Source organism: Siniperca chuatsi, linkage group LG19, assembly GCF_020085105.1.
Source record: "Siniperca chuatsi isolate FFG_IHB_CAS linkage group LG19, ASM2008510v1, whole genome shotgun sequence".
NCBI lineage: Eukaryota > Metazoa > Chordata > Actinopteri > Centrarchiformes > Sinipercidae > Siniperca > Siniperca chuatsi.
In genome coordinates, this window is record NC_058060.1 from 20594488 (window position 1) to 20610109 (window position 15622).

The window sequence follows — 15622 nt, forward strand, 5'->3', positions numbered from 1 at the left end:
TTCAGATGGGAAAGTTCTGTATTTGTGTTTTTGCTTGTGCTCCTCTAACTGGTTTGAAGTGGGTGGGGCTCAGTTGGAAAAATGTTATATATATAAATGTTATATAGCTGCTTTAAATGTTATATGTACTCTTTCTCTATGGATTACAGAAACTGCTAGCTCACCGTAATGAATATCAAATGGAACATCAATAGTTACTGTATCTCCTCGTCAGAGGTTATTTCTCATAGTTAACAGTTTTCTTCTCTGACATTTCTCTATTTTAGTTCCCTGCAGCAGACTCTATTGATCTTCTGTTTATTAGAAAGGCTCCGAAAGTACTCTAGTAAACAGGAATCAATGCTAACATGTTTGCTTTACACAATGCCCTTTTGCAATGTTATTTGGCTGCATCACTGCCACATTCATAGAGACTTGTGACAATGTAGACACTAGATGTTTCATGTATTGCTCATTATGCCTTGGCCACTAATTAATTCAGAATTGGAAAATAACAGCTCTCGGTTTTTCTGCAGGTGTCTGGAGTTAGCATTTTATACTATCTTGTATCTCTCGCTTCCTGCAGAGCCTCCATTGATCTCTGTCCAAAAGACCACAACAAGCCATAAAAGCATTTCAGGATAATCGCCAAGACGTGCATATCCTGAAGTGGTTAAGATGCATGAGGCTTTTAAAGGCCAGGGTTCTCCAACTACATGTCTACATGAAGAATAAACAAACAAACCTGAGTCAGGGATGATTAATAAGCACAAATGCGTCATGGGAGTGTCTTGTATCAACTTCCCGCGGGATTAGAAATGTTGTAGCAGGAACACAGTAGAAATGGGGTTGAACATCTTTGTCTCAAGGTTCTCAGCAGGCACATTTTCAGTTTGAAATGCAAATCATGACACATTTTGAACTGCAGTAAAACATATTCAGAAACAATTGAGCACACACTTGATTTTCATATAAATATTTATTGCAGAGGAGGTATCTTTTATGTACATGCTATCACAATATAACACAATATAAATCTACCAAATATTCCCATATATTGATGCTATAAGCTTGTCATAGAGCAATAGTTATAACAAGCACATAATACAGTGGGCTAGGGACAGTATCACTCACTATACAACTTGTAACAGTCCATAAAAGATCAATTTTTTTCTTTTTTGTTCTATCAAGGGCAGTGAAACATCGGTCCTATTTTTTTTTTCTTGAATTCATGCAGAAGCCACAAGATTTACGACATTACAGCATTGAATAGTATTAGTAGCAATAGTAGTAGTTGTATTTGCCATCGGGTGACTTGGTTTGGTCATAAGAGTTAGGTTCAAATGAAAGCAGCTAGCCAACAGAATGCACCATGGTAAAGATCCGATTGGTCGACAAAGAGCTACAGGACACAGTATCGTCTATGTTAAAATGGTACGAGAACAATGGTTGAGGTTCAAACTGTCACTGATTCATTGATGATACGGCTAAAATACAATGATAATCTCCAGAGAAACAGACAGTAAGACACTGGTTATGTATACACAAGTCAGTACACAGACATCTATGGACTGACTGAACTGAGGAATGCTACAGCAAGCATACCATCTGAAATTATGCAAATTTAACAACATAGTAGACTGACTGAAAATAGGACGTAATTCCATAGTATAATGGTGGGATATTGCATTGTTATTATTTTCTTCTCTGAGACAGAACAACTGTAATCGTGTTTCCTTTGTGCTCCAACTATCTCTGATCTGGAAATCTCATGGGCAAAATTATCAGAAAGAAAATACCAAAATAAATAAAAATGTGTTTTGACACCAGGAAAAAAAATACCTTCATTGCTTGAAAATGTCATAATATATTGCTTTTTATGGGTTTTTTTCCCCCGTAGTTGTTTCAGAGCTCAATATAAGGTCATGTAGACCATGTGAATTTTCAAAATAATTGTCATGAAATAAACACAACTGTTCATTTAAAACAGCTTTCCTACAAGGACAAAAAAAAGAGGCTTGTTTTAAAAATATACAGCATATTATCCATCACCTAGGACAGTAAAATTCAATGTGGCAGTGATTCCAAAGACTAAAGTCACTTTTTAAAAAAAGAAAGGGGTTTTGAAATGTCATTTTTGTCATACCAGGGGTCCCTTGGTATGATCCTGCATCCGCTACCACAGTACATATGATGGATGACGCCTAACATCTGGTTCATAAATATCATATAGATCCATCAAAGCATTACAATCATTCCATGCACGTTGGCAGTTCTTCTCAGACACCGTTCCTAAAGGAGCTCATAAAGCAGAGGTGATGACAAATCTCACGCTGTAAGGCAAACACTCCACATTTGAAATATTTCAGACAAGCCCCCCACAGGTCAATGGCAGAGGTAATTTCTCAGTAGGTGGAGGCAGATATAAGACGTAGCATCTAAATCATGTTTATAGAGCCTGGCTGTGGAATTGTGTTGGCACGTTAAACTAAATCGGATAAGAACGCTACAAATATTTGTCACTGGATTATTTTCAGTTGAGCTGGGCCAAAGAAATTTAGCAATTGACGAACTGTGTTTTGACTTTGTAAAATTCTCACTGACAAGCACAGATTTTTTTTTACCACGATTAGTAAGGACTCCTACAGAGCTCTGACATTTTGTTGTGAGGAATTTGACAGCAATTACAGATAATTACAATCAGTGACAACATTCAGTGATACCATGTAATTCTCACAAGATACCGTAAAGTACTGTAGATGCTATATTGATACATAGTTTTCCTCACAACTGCAATTATTGTCAGGTGTTAAACAGTTAAATATAAGTAGGAGAGTTCTTTTTTTCACTGTAATCCCAGGATGGATATTGCATGATGAATATTTTGATACAAAACACTGAACAAATCAAAACCATCAAAAGGTTTAGTCAGATTATTAATTGATAACCACATTGCTAAGACAGATTTTAAAATGATCAGTTTAATTAATCAATTGGGCTTTAGCCTACTTGCATTAAATTGGGAAGAACATGCATTACGCTACTTGTGAACTTTCAATACAAAAAAACAAAGAAAAAACTGATAGCAGTATAATGCTTATCCTTAAACATTTCAAAATATTAAAGGCTAAGCACTATACTGCTATCATATAATGGCCATATAGTAATATTATTTAAAAAGTTAAAAATAAAACTTTTATTTTTGTAGTTTTGACCATTGTTTCTGATTCAGTCAGTATCAGTTATGATAACATTGTACTCATTGTAATTTCTAAGATCTGGAAACAAGGCGACATCACTACAACAAAGTCTGACAAGACAGGAAACATGACAGTTTAGCCTTCTAAACCACAAAAAAATGTGAGTGCACCCAAAAGTGATAATCCTAGACTGGTTCCAGGCCTCTGAATCACCACCTATATCTCCAGTTTATTAAGCAGTTAATTTCATGGTGTCTGGTCTTGTGGTCACTGAACTTTTAAAGTGCGATTAAGAATAGCAACGTCATCTTCCTGTGCAAGAGCCAGAAATAATAACAACATTCATGACAAATGGCAACAGAATAATAAACAAAACCATGGATGAGATCAAGGCAGCTGTAAAAGTTGTTGGAAGTCAACTTATAGAAACAGTTATACAGTACTACTATTATTTAGTATTAGCATATTTCTTGTATTGTCGTGAAAAACGTTAGCCTAACTGCTCCTAGCAACCACAACCACAGCTCAATGTGTTGACTCAATTGAAAATGACATCACTCACTACTGATTAGTTAGGGTAAACCCAACAAACACTGACTGCTTGTGCTTCTTGCTCTATTGGACTTTGTTGTAGTGATGCTGCCTTGGTTCCAGGTCTCAGCAAGTACAATATTATTGTTACCAATTGGAGTGATGGCGAAAACTCAGAAAATAAGACCCAAGTTATAATAAACCAATATTATCCTTTAAGCAGCAGGTTGTATCAGCTGTTTGTAAAATTAAATTGGTGACCTGCTCACATTTTTAAATTTGGTGTTTGAATCGGAGGGAATGTGAGGACAGAAAGCGCTGCCAGGAGTTGATCATGTATGAGACTCCAGAGGTTCAACACTTCGAGTACATCATTACATTTTTACTTGATATTGTGTCACACGTACACACACACTTGGTGCAAGCCAACACAAAGACCCATGCTGGATTCATAAACAAAGCTGGTGCAAATTGTTTGCTTAGTATTCCCCCAGTATTATCCCTACTTTTTACAGTGTACATAGTGTATGAGCCATTTTGACACACATTCATGTTAATCCTGCCCTCATATATTCTTTACCACCCTGAATGAGCTTTTGGAAATATGAAAGCAAGAAAAGGAGTGCCTCTGGTATTCAAAAAACAACATTATATATTTGTCAATACATTAACTGCTTTAGTTGACAAACCGGTAGTGTCCAGCTACTCTCGATACCTGGCTGTGCATGCTGTTTATATAATTCACTGTCACAAAGTGCTGAAGAAGAAGCCACTTGCTTCACTTCAGACTGATACAAGACAATGCTAGTTAGTTAGGCACATACAGTACATCTCTGCAGACTTGGAAGCATTTTAATCTGCCGAGAACTACAATTAAATAGATCCAAACAAAAGAAAACATGTCTAAGTTTGGTCGGTGTGTGATATCATGCCATGAGGTTGAAAATAAGAAGACAAAATGTACAAGTAGAACAGAGTCTGTCCTCAGTTCTTAATTTATGGATTTGGCTAAAGTGCTATAGACTGCTTTTCTCACTGAGTCCTTCCCTCTGTGCCAAGAGCTGGACACAAACTAATAAATTAACTTTACCGCCTTAAGACCAACATCCTTCTTTGCAAATGTTCCCTTATTCTTTGGCTTTCACTTTTGCTGTTTTGTACATCAACCTCAATTTCATACTTCTTTTTCTCTACACCTCCTGTTGTCATGTTATATCCAACTCCAGTAAGTGATGATGTTAATGCACAAAAACAACCATGTAAGAATTGTTGACTGATACAGAACATGATGAATGCAGATTTTCAACATTGCTCGTGAAGTGAAAAGGCTGAATCAAAAGTTGCATAATTAGTCTAGGATTTATCTTCAGGATTTTCCTGTAATAATCTGGAATGCTCATCATGACTTTGTTTTGTTTTTTGTACATTTTACTTATTTTCAAAATAGGTAAAACAGGAACAAAACCTCGGAAAGGAAGGCAACTTGTGGAACTTGATCAACTTTTCTTCCAAGTCACCATACTAATAGTAAAAGGTAATATTTAAAGTGAAAAAAAAGTATACGTCAATAACTCTAATTTCAGTGGTCCATTAAGGTTGAGTGTCATGCCTTCTTGCTCGATGTGCTATCCTCAAAGTCCCAGGGACAAACATCTGCCTTTTTAGCAGCACTTACAACCCCGCCTTTAGGATTCTGTTTCACTACAGAAGCACTTTTGTCTGTACCTTTTTTATCTGACGTATCCTCAAAATCCCACGGACAGACTTCAGCCGGCTTTGGTTTGGCTGCTCCAACATTTGCGCTTTTCCTTTTTTCTACCACTGGAACTTCCTGATGACTCTCTACATCCCATGGGCATACCTCAGCCATTTTTTGTTGGCTCACGTGTTTCTCTGAAGATTTACTCTTGTCCTTAGCTTTTGTTCTACTTTTCTCATCATCAGTGTCTTTTGATTTCTCTTTCTCAACTGTTCTTGTGGAAGGGGCCCCCTTCTTTTTTGAAGGGGATTCCTTGGTTTTGGATGCTCGAGAAGGACTAGGTGTCCTCTGTCCAGAATTTGGAGATACAGCAGTGCTGTCGTAGTCCCAGGGACATACATCAGCTTTTGAAGATGGTGGCTGGAGTGAGCCTCCTATTTTGGATGGATCTGAAAGGAGACTTCTCCCTTTCCCATCCACAGGAGAGGTGCCTTTTCTTTGTCTTGTCATATCTGGTGAACAAGCTAACTCTGTTGTCTTTTGAGTCTCTTCGAAGTCCCATGGACAAACCTCTGCCCGATGTATTGTGGAGCTTTCTGTTGTAGAATCAGGCTGCTGGGTCTTAGCAGGTTTGCTAGCATGACTGTATATTTGTTGCTTCGAACCTTCCACTTGACTGCCTTGACTTTCACTTCCATCTTCCCACGGACATAACTCTGCTCGTACAGAGTTTGTCCTCTGAATTTCCTTTGAATGCCTGCCACTCGATGGAGACTGATCAGAAGCTTTCTGCTTCTGAGATTTGCCTCCCTTGGTGCTACCTCCGTGAACCGTTGTGGTTTCCTTTGGTGCTATGGATACATGCTTTTGGACCTTGTTTTCAGATGGAGTTGGGAGATCCTCCACTTCCCAGGGACACACTTCTGAGAGATCATAGAGGTCCTTTCCCTTGACTGGATCGGAGCAGATTGTAGGCTGGCTGCCACCCACTGGCTGTTTCATGATCCTGCCTTTTGCCACACTCTGTTTGTACTCAACCGACTGGCTAATAATCATCTTGGGTTGGCATTCATTTTCTGGCTCAGCATTGGCCCTTGTGTCTTTGCTCTTTGGCTGACTCTTCTTATTGCTGTCCTCCGTGCTCTGGGTCTTTCCTGTCAATCCTAAAGTCTTCTCTTTGGCACTGGCGATGACACTGAGGGACTTCTGCAGCATGGAGGCTCTAGGATGAATTTGTTTCTTGTCTGCAGTGAGGTTATGGGCACTGGCTGACTTGCAGACCAAAGGAACTGATTCTGTAGATTCACTGGGGGCATTCATATTCTCATTGGACTTCTTCTTGACCAGCTTCTTGCCCATAAGTGTATCCAAGAGGGAGCCCTCAGCTGTGGTCACCTCCATCTTGTCTGTCGCTGAGCTGCTGGAGTCTTCACTCTGATCACGGACATGGTCGTAGCTGCTGTGGGACTTCTTGAGGGAAAAAACCTTGTTCTTTAGTGTCTCCTCCTTCGCTGGCTTTCCTGGATGAGTTGGATCGAAGGGGTTCTTCTTCAACATGCAGATGCTGTTACGGTTGCTCCCGTGTTCTCCAGCCTCCTTGTCTTCACGGCTGCATTGACGGTGCACCGATTCTGGAATCTCAGTGATGCGCCTCATCAGTGAGCGACCCAACCCTTTCTTGGAGCTCCGCTTCTTCTGGAAATGAGGGTTGTTTGCCAGCATCTTCTTCCTCTTGTAAATCTCCAACTGGGAGTAGAGTTTTTTCAGCTCCTCCTACATATTCATGAAAGAATCAAGGGAAGGACAGAAACAAAGTGATCAGTTGCCTGTTTAGAACAAATAATTGCATTTATACAGCTTAAAAAAGGGATTTCTAATCAAAACACTGTTACAAAAAAAGCAGACATTCTACTGCACAGAGATCATGCAGTACAAATTCATGACACGTGACTACAAATGGCTGTTAAATGATGCACTACGGAATATCACATGCGTGCTGAAAAAAGCAAAGACAGGACAGTCTTGGACAGCATCAAATAAGGAAACGGAGTGTGTTTTAATGTTAGGTCTGAAACAGCCTCTAAGCTTAGGTCTTGAATTTATCATATTTCTGTCTCTATGCCCATCCGATACAATGAATGCTCTCAAGTAGTAGGATGTCATCATAAGATCACTCCCTCTGGTAAATAGACATGCCCAAATCTTTTGGTAGAGAGACTTCTTCAGCTCTAACAGACAAACAGAAATCTCTGCTCACGTTGGTACGTTTTTCCCAAAGACTTTCGCAAGACCTTACGCCACAGCCATTAATAGAACTGAGATGGCCCATTTCGTCTGGTGTCTGCAATAAAAAACTGCCATGGCTCAGTATTTTTGGGGGATTCAAAAGATTTCACCAGGTTATACAATGGAAAATGAAAGGTTAAAGGAAACACTGCTTACCCGAATGTCCTCAGGATCCAGACTGTGTTCACTCCACGCTGATGTGATGCTGCTATTGAGATACGACCCAGAACGACCCATGTCCAGCTCGTCCTCATAGGCCTCAGAGGCTATATCATCTCTCATGTGGGTGCCAGCAAACAGGAACTGGTGGAGTGGCATAAAAAAGAATAAAATTGGTTGTTGAACTGTTTCAGAAAATAACATTTCTTGAGCAACAATGGTGATGCTATTGAAACCTGGCTATACAGTATAGTACTGCTGAAAATTACTATATCTTTCAATGTTGTTGCAAATTAAATAATAATAATACTTTAGAACTTTCGTATTGTCAACAAATCTCAATCAACTTCCCCAATCTGTCTGTGACTCTCACCCCCAAGCCCATTGGTTCACACTGAAGATGTAAATGTTTAAAAACACGTCACAAATATACAGTATATCTTATTTTTTACAAAGGCTAAGTTATTTCCTAAAACAGCTGGGCAGTGTGGTTCTTAACAAGCATTACTCAAACAGGAGTAAATAGTGCATTTGTTCGGGACTATTTTCAGCTGCGCATTAATATACATTTAGTGCTCTAGTGAGTATTTACAACAGCTGGACGGAGTATGTGGTATTCACTCAAAATAAACTACAGTTCCCATGTTTATCGTAATGAAGGAACCCAGTCACCCAGTGCAACAGTGTGGCTCACTGATGTATTTTTAATAGTTTTTGGACCATGGAGCTCTATGGCAAAGAGGAATAAGATATATCAGGCCTTGGATACACAGTTAATACCTGTTACTAGGATAATGTGATTTGTTGACAAAAAAAAGTAATACTGACAGCTTCATTCTTTAATTTATATCACACTCTTAACAGCAAGTTGCAAAGTGCTTAACAAAAAAGACAAAAGCAGGAAAATGCATAGATTAGAGTGAAATCAAACCAAATTAAATATTAACAAATTCAATTAAAAGTAAGAATACAACAATTAAATGTAGCATGTGTTAAATTGTAGGGCTGTACTAACAATTTGTCCAAAAAAAAGCAAACATTTTTTCTTTTTTTTAACTTTTCATTTGGGAAAGTAGAGTAACATGTGAAACATGACTTGTGAAGTTTACCTTAGGGATGAGTAGTAGACCCAATGTTACTGTTACAGTTAAGTGGGTGTGAGTGAAGAACAGTAGCAGCATCCAGTCTGGATGGAGCTCCGGAGCAAGAGTGAACCTGTCAGGATGTAAAGAGAAAACAAAGAGGAAAGATATACAGGACGTCAGAACCAGGAAAGTTGAATCTAAATCTAAATTGAATCTAGTTTAATCTAGTATGAATGCACTGGCTGCAGATAGCATTACTATTGGTTATAGTACAGTATGTATAATAATAATACAAATAATAATGCAGAATCATTAATCAAGCTGCTCAACCTCAGCATGTTCATTGACAGTGTATTTTAGGATCTGTGCTCACATTCTTTTCCAGTACAAGAATTTTGTTAATAAACACATCGTAAACATCGCTATGATAGCTGACTGTCAAATTCCAAATGTGCATACTGTAAATGCAGTGAAGTATGGCTAAATTATGCTGTGATATTCATACGTTGGCTCTGTCTGCAGTAAACCTCTTAGATACAGATGGAGCCTGGAGAGACACAGACCAGCAGACTTAATGTGTTTTCAGCCAAAGTAGATTTATACACTGTCTGTCTAGGCGTCAATTCCACTGCCTTATATACTGTTCCACTTGGGTGATCCTTTTGCCAGCAAGGACATAATATTTTCCTCATTCTTTCAATTGGATTCACAATAAAGGGGAGTGACCTTGATCTGATCACAAGATTCTGCCTATTTATACATCAGACAGTAATACACTGGGTTGACTGTGGCGCAGCAGTTGGTGGAAAATGAGATAATTACTGGCAGAAACAATAGTAGTGTGAGGAGTAGCTCCAGCCTTTTATTTAAAAAGACCTAACATGCTTTCAGCACAGTGAGACCTCACTAAGGACCACACTAAGGATATGAAGGTATGTCAGATGCTAATTCAACCACTAGAGAGCCTCTATCCAAGAAAATGTCATCTAGCATGCTCATTACGTTGCTGAAGTTGGCAAATGGCTAATTAATGAACAGTTACTGTGGTAATAGCTTAGAGGCATGAATGAAGGCAAAGGTCCAGCATATGCAATGTCCCAAAGCTTTGAAGTCTTTCCTCATTCATGTTTTGTGAGGAGTTTCTGTGCATATGAGGATTTAATAACCTTGGCATGCTGTCTCCTCTTGGCCTGCAGCAACTCACTGAAACACTCCCCATCACTCACGCTTCCACCTCCTGCTATTACATTCCCTTCATTTTCTCTCAGCTTCCCATTCACACCTGGACCCTGCTAAAACCTGATGACTATCACAGCGAACAAGGAAGCCTGAGCTTTAACTGGTCACTGTGGGATCAAATAGCAGGTTCTGTGAGTAACACAAATGGAAGCCGGATGCCTCTAACAAGCCCCAGATGACACTGTGGTCTCTGGTGACAGCCAGTCAGAATAACTAGCCACACAGGGCAACTTTCCAATTTATTAGGGGTCTCATCTGGCCATTTTCTGCAGAGAAAAGCCTCACAACAAGGCTGAAGAGGCTGATTAAAATAGTTGGCAAAGTAATCACAAAGAGCCAGATGTTCAAATACAATCAAAACTGTTAAAAACTGTGATATCTTTCTAGAAACTATCAGGCTATACGTCGATGATACACAATTTATTGGTAATGGATGTTAATTTATAATTGGAATATGGGTGCCAATAATTCAAGCTATTTGTGCTGTCTTGAAAAAAACATAAATCATTCTGACATGGTTCATTAGTAAATAATGTTATAGAGCTGAACTCTCAATTAGGGGGACTCCAGCTAGGAATAGCTGTGGTGGTGTCAGCTGAAACATCTCATTTTTAAACTGCATCGTGCAGCTTTTCGACGTGTACTCTGGAGGGAGAGGGCTGATTTCACTACAATGAAAAACAACTCCCAGATGAACAGAGAGGTTGAGCCTCATGTGGTACCCTATAAGTGAGATGGAAATGAGACAATCTAGTGGAGGACATAAACGTCAAAATGACAACAGCAGAGGGCAATCAAAGACTATGATGATTAAATATGGAGCTAGTAAATGTGGAACATGTTGTGAATGCAAGTGACAGCATCTGTATGTTGAAGAAGATGTTTTTGTCAGTAATTATGTTTGTTTTATCCTCGTTGGAGCCCTACATGGGTGGGGGTTACTGCACCAGGACTATTAAGATAGTGCCAGGAATTGATATGTATTAAAGATTTTGCTGTGATTGTCTACGTTTAAAGGGTCAGTTCACGAAAATTTATCCATATACCTATATAATATCTGGGCATGCAGATAATTTTGGTTTTCTCTGCTGAGGTTTTGAGATATCTATCTCTGATATTTATGCCTCCACATCAATACAATGGAGGGGAATGGACTTTTACTTTGTGGTAAAATGTTGTAAGGTCTGTGGATTATCCAGAGTAACCTGGACACTGTTTTTGCAAAAACACATTACTGTTCAATTTTTCTTGTTAACATTCTATTTATACAAAATTATTATAAACAAAAAATTATATTAACAAAACAAATCAGAAAAAAGCATACAAATAAAGTCTGTACAGTTACATTTGCAAACTTTCCCATGATTAGAGCGTAAGCCAATTCAAACATGTCAATGGCAACAACAACAACAAACCCATCGTATAGGCAGTAGGCCACTTATATCACAGGTACACAGGTATAGAGGTAGAGTGAAAAAACAAAGACCCACAATGCAAACAATACACATTTTTTGAATATTAGGAATAAGCAATCAAGTTGGTACTGGTAAGGATAGATTTTCCACATAATATATTAATGGAAGCTAGATATTGTTATTTAAGTGACTTTTTAAAGAAGAATTAACACATTCTTCCTCTTACAAATAAAAAGTTTAATTCATATTTTGCAGCTACAATCTTATTTGGTCTGGTATGGACCAGTAGCTTCTGGTTAGCTAATGTTAGCAATTCACTGACTTTATGCCTCTTTTCTACTTGTGCTAATATTAGAATACATTACAATAGATTTTAAAATGTACCGTTATCCTGTAATTGTGACTTGTGGCCACAGTATAAAAAGTATATATAGTCTTGCTTTAAGTAACTAATTTAAAGTGATTTTCATTTTCTCAATTCAAAGACACATCATAACCTCATTGACCCATTTTATAAAAACAGAGAGAGTAAGAAGCTTTACACTTTATGAGTATTAACTGTCAAGCTACTGTAACAGTGAAGCACATGGAATAGCATTTGACTGATATTAGGAAATATGTTCTGTTGAAGGTACAACATCTAGTGAAGGGAAGCTATTGTCTGTATTGAGATATAAAGATTTAAATGTAATTTTTCAATGCTGTGAGCACCATAGATTAAATTCCATTTCCTTCCATTGTATTTGGGAAGAAGCAGAAATCTCAGAGATGATATCTCAAAACCCACACAAATAAAACCAAAACTATCTGCATAGATAGATACCATAAAAGGTTAAGTGAGCAGGTGAACTGAACTTGTGAGTCATTTTAATTCACATATACCCACTAAGGACCTCAGATAACTGGGAGGAGGAGTTGTTACCTGATGACATAGAATATCGCCGACAGGACAAGTTCGTTGTGAACAGCGATGGCCATGTAGCGAGGCTCGTGGAATGCCGACGGCACCGTCCTCACAGCGTAACAAAGATACACTGCCCAGAGCAGGAAGAGGAACTCAGCTGTGAAGCAAGAATGAGAAAGAAGTGGCGAACACAATTAACACACAGGCCAAGAAATCATTTCTATGCAGTGCACAGGCCAAAAAAGGGACATGCGCCCAACAACCAACCACTTCACAGTTCAATGCTTTCATGGAGCTGGTGCAAACTGTTGTACAATACAGGTATACAGGAAAATGCCCCATTCAACAGATCAGACTCATTTGTAACAGCTGTGGCTGTATTCTCTTGACAATAAATGAATCCCTGTGCACCTCCATGGCAACCCCATCTAACGTCTCCTAGGTAGCAAACTCCACAGCAACAAACATGCTGCTTTTTCCACGAAAACCTGTTGCCATTATTTTGACATTTATTGTGTTGCCTGCTTGAACTGTGGGGCTGTCAGGTCCTAGTGAATCGCATGTATTCCTCACAACAGCAACAACTATGAGCATTAGGTGCAATTGGCCCTTCATAGAAGTGTTATTTGTTAGGGAGGGCTTGCAAGGTCAAAATATCTCAAATGAATGAAAGGACATCTACAGTGCAGTGTATAGGGAGATTCAGATTTTTCAGACTTATTTCAAGGATGTTCGCAGTCAACCCAAGGAGCCACCAGAATATTTCAACTAGTTTCCATTTGAAATCAACTTATGTCTGATCAGAAGTATTTTCTAGAAATAGGTGGTCTTTTGTTTCCTGTCTCCCTCTATACTATGAGCTTTCAAATAAAGGCAGAATGCCCAAAAAAGAAATATATGTCTGTATTTTGAAACAAGAAAGAATAAGGCAGGTCACTGCATGAAAGGTTGTTTTTATATAGAAAAATATTGGGTAGTACTGTCTAATAAAGCAGCCTTTATACAGGGTTTATATGTTGTAAGTGATGTTTGTGAAAAACCTCCCTGTCTGGTGTATATCCTCATCCAACATGACACTTGCATCTGGACTTTTTATTTAGAACATATTAACATTTATTATTGCAGATGACTTAGTAATGTTTGCTGATAGCTTATTAGAAAATGTGGAACCTATGAACCTTTATTAATTAGAATGTAAGACACTTGAGGAGGATGACCACCAGCCAAAGCCATTTTTCACAACATGCAACCGAACAGTTCTTAATAATGGCTTATTACTATCTATAAAGCATTACTAAAAATTTATTAACCATTTTAAAAAGTCATGTTACAATTTATGAGCCCTTTATGGTATCTTATGAAAAAGTTGTACAAAGAATCTTTCACTTGTTTTGAGAAAATATTACAGACAAAAATTACTTGACCAAAAGGAAGTTTTAACAGTGCATAAACCAAAGGTCCATGGCATAAAAAATGCTGGTGGGTCAGCAAGAACATGAGAGAAATGTAATTAAATGGAATATAATATTTTAGATTAAATGAACACATTACTGCAATGCTGAAACTGCAGTTTTGTTGTGCATTCTTGGGCTAAACAATAAATCCTTACTAGTTTGAAACTAGCTTTTTGTGTGCAAAATGTATTACAATTAGACGACTGACTGCGAGTGTATGCAGGTGCGGATTTCTAAATCGGACAGATTTATTGCGTCTGGGTGTGTGTGTAATTTATGACCTGTATGTAGGCAACGTCAGAGCTGACTCACACCTCCCTATTACAAGCCTATTTTTACTTTCTAATAAACAGTTTGAAAATGTGCCTTCACTATACAGTATCACAGCATGTAGGCTCTGCTGGGGGTCCATCTGTTTTCCCAGAAGTCAAAAAGGACCATGGGTCTCTCTCATGAGTCAGCGGGCGTAAAACAGCATGCAGATTTCCTCAATGCAAGATGCTGCTCCCCTCCGAGCATCTTTGATTTCTCATCTGTCTTTATCTGCTGCTGGTTGCCCTCGCCTCCACGCACAACACAGGCAAACATCCAAAAGTGTAGCGCCGGTGGAGAGGCAAACATCCAAAAGTGTAGCGCCGGTGGAGAGGATTAATGTCTACTTATGCGAAACATAAGAGCATTGCCAAATGTAGATGAAGGCAAACTGTCTTACTCATCCAACTTCTCCTCACTCACTCACTCTTTTCTTGTCTCTCTCACTCTCTTTGAACTCCAAATGCTATCACGCCTAACATATTACTTCTTGATTTTATGCCATGAATACCTCAAATAACCCATGTTTTCTCTCACAAAGAGAATTTAGTGTCTACAAAATCTATTCACAACACCCTAATGAGGCAGAGGGCAGTGGCAGGGCTTACCGACAGCCATCATGTAGTCCCAGCGATCCAGCAGGCACATGCTGAACTGCAGCCCATCAGGCGTGTAGCCCACGTCAATGAGAGCCAACTTCCTGTCCGGGTTCTGACAGACGGCAGATGTCCAAGCCACCAGGAACCAGCAGACAATGAGCAGGATGATGCCCAGCAGACGCAACACTCGCCAGCTGGTCATATAGGGTATCCTCTGGGCTGTCCGGGACAGGAACACCTTCAGCACCCTGTGGAAAGAGATGAGTAACTCACTTTAAGAACAAAAAAAATTATTGTAGATTATGGCAGAATTGTTTCAAACAGTAAAGACAGCATCAGTTAAGAAACATTTTCACCCTTTCTTCCTCACTACCCTCTTTCCCCAAACCTGCCTGAGGACTACTTGTCTTAGTGAATTCCTACATTTCCCAGAATTCCCTCCAGCAATCCTTATAGCCTGTACCATAACCTGCTGCTATCACTATGTGTAGGTTTACGAGATACAGCATACAGCAAAATTGCTAGAGGGAAAGGGAAAGTTTCCATGTGAAGTAAAAGCACTCTTACTCACTACTAAGTTTTCTTGTGGTCGCAATGCATTCTGGTCTATTGAGGTTACTGTACTTGCTTTATTTGTTATACATTTCTCACCATACAATTATTGAATATGTGATGTAATGTAAGATGCTATCTGTCATTCTTTATCTTATTCTGACTAGTACCTCTGTGAACCTCACTGTGTGAAGCTAATTGGAATCAT

General features: G+C 38.8%; 1 protein-coding gene across 2 annotated transcripts in view; it reads right to left on the reverse strand.

The window, feature by feature from the left end:
• Positions 1–939: 939 nt before the first annotated feature.
• Positions 940–15622, reverse strand: part of gpr158a (G protein-coupled receptor 158a) — a 71432-nt gene continuing 56749 nt past the window's right edge. Inside the window, exons 7-12 of one of the 2 annotated variants that reach the window (XM_044176337.1) lie at positions 14872–15110; positions 12516–12654; positions 8964–9069; positions 7852–7998; positions 7667–7750; positions 940–7182 (exon numbers count right to left, since the gene is read on the reverse strand). In XM_044176337.1, the coding sequence (XP_044032272.1) occupies positions 5314–7182; positions 7667–7750; positions 7852–7998; positions 8964–9069; positions 12516–12654; positions 14872–15110 (2584 nt within the window). In that variant the 3' untranslated portion in view covers positions 940–5313. The remainder of the gene's footprint in view (positions 7183–7666; positions 7751–7851; positions 7999–8963; positions 9070–12515; positions 12655–14871; positions 15111–15622) is intronic. The other variant, XM_044176338.1, reaches the window with a different exon arrangement.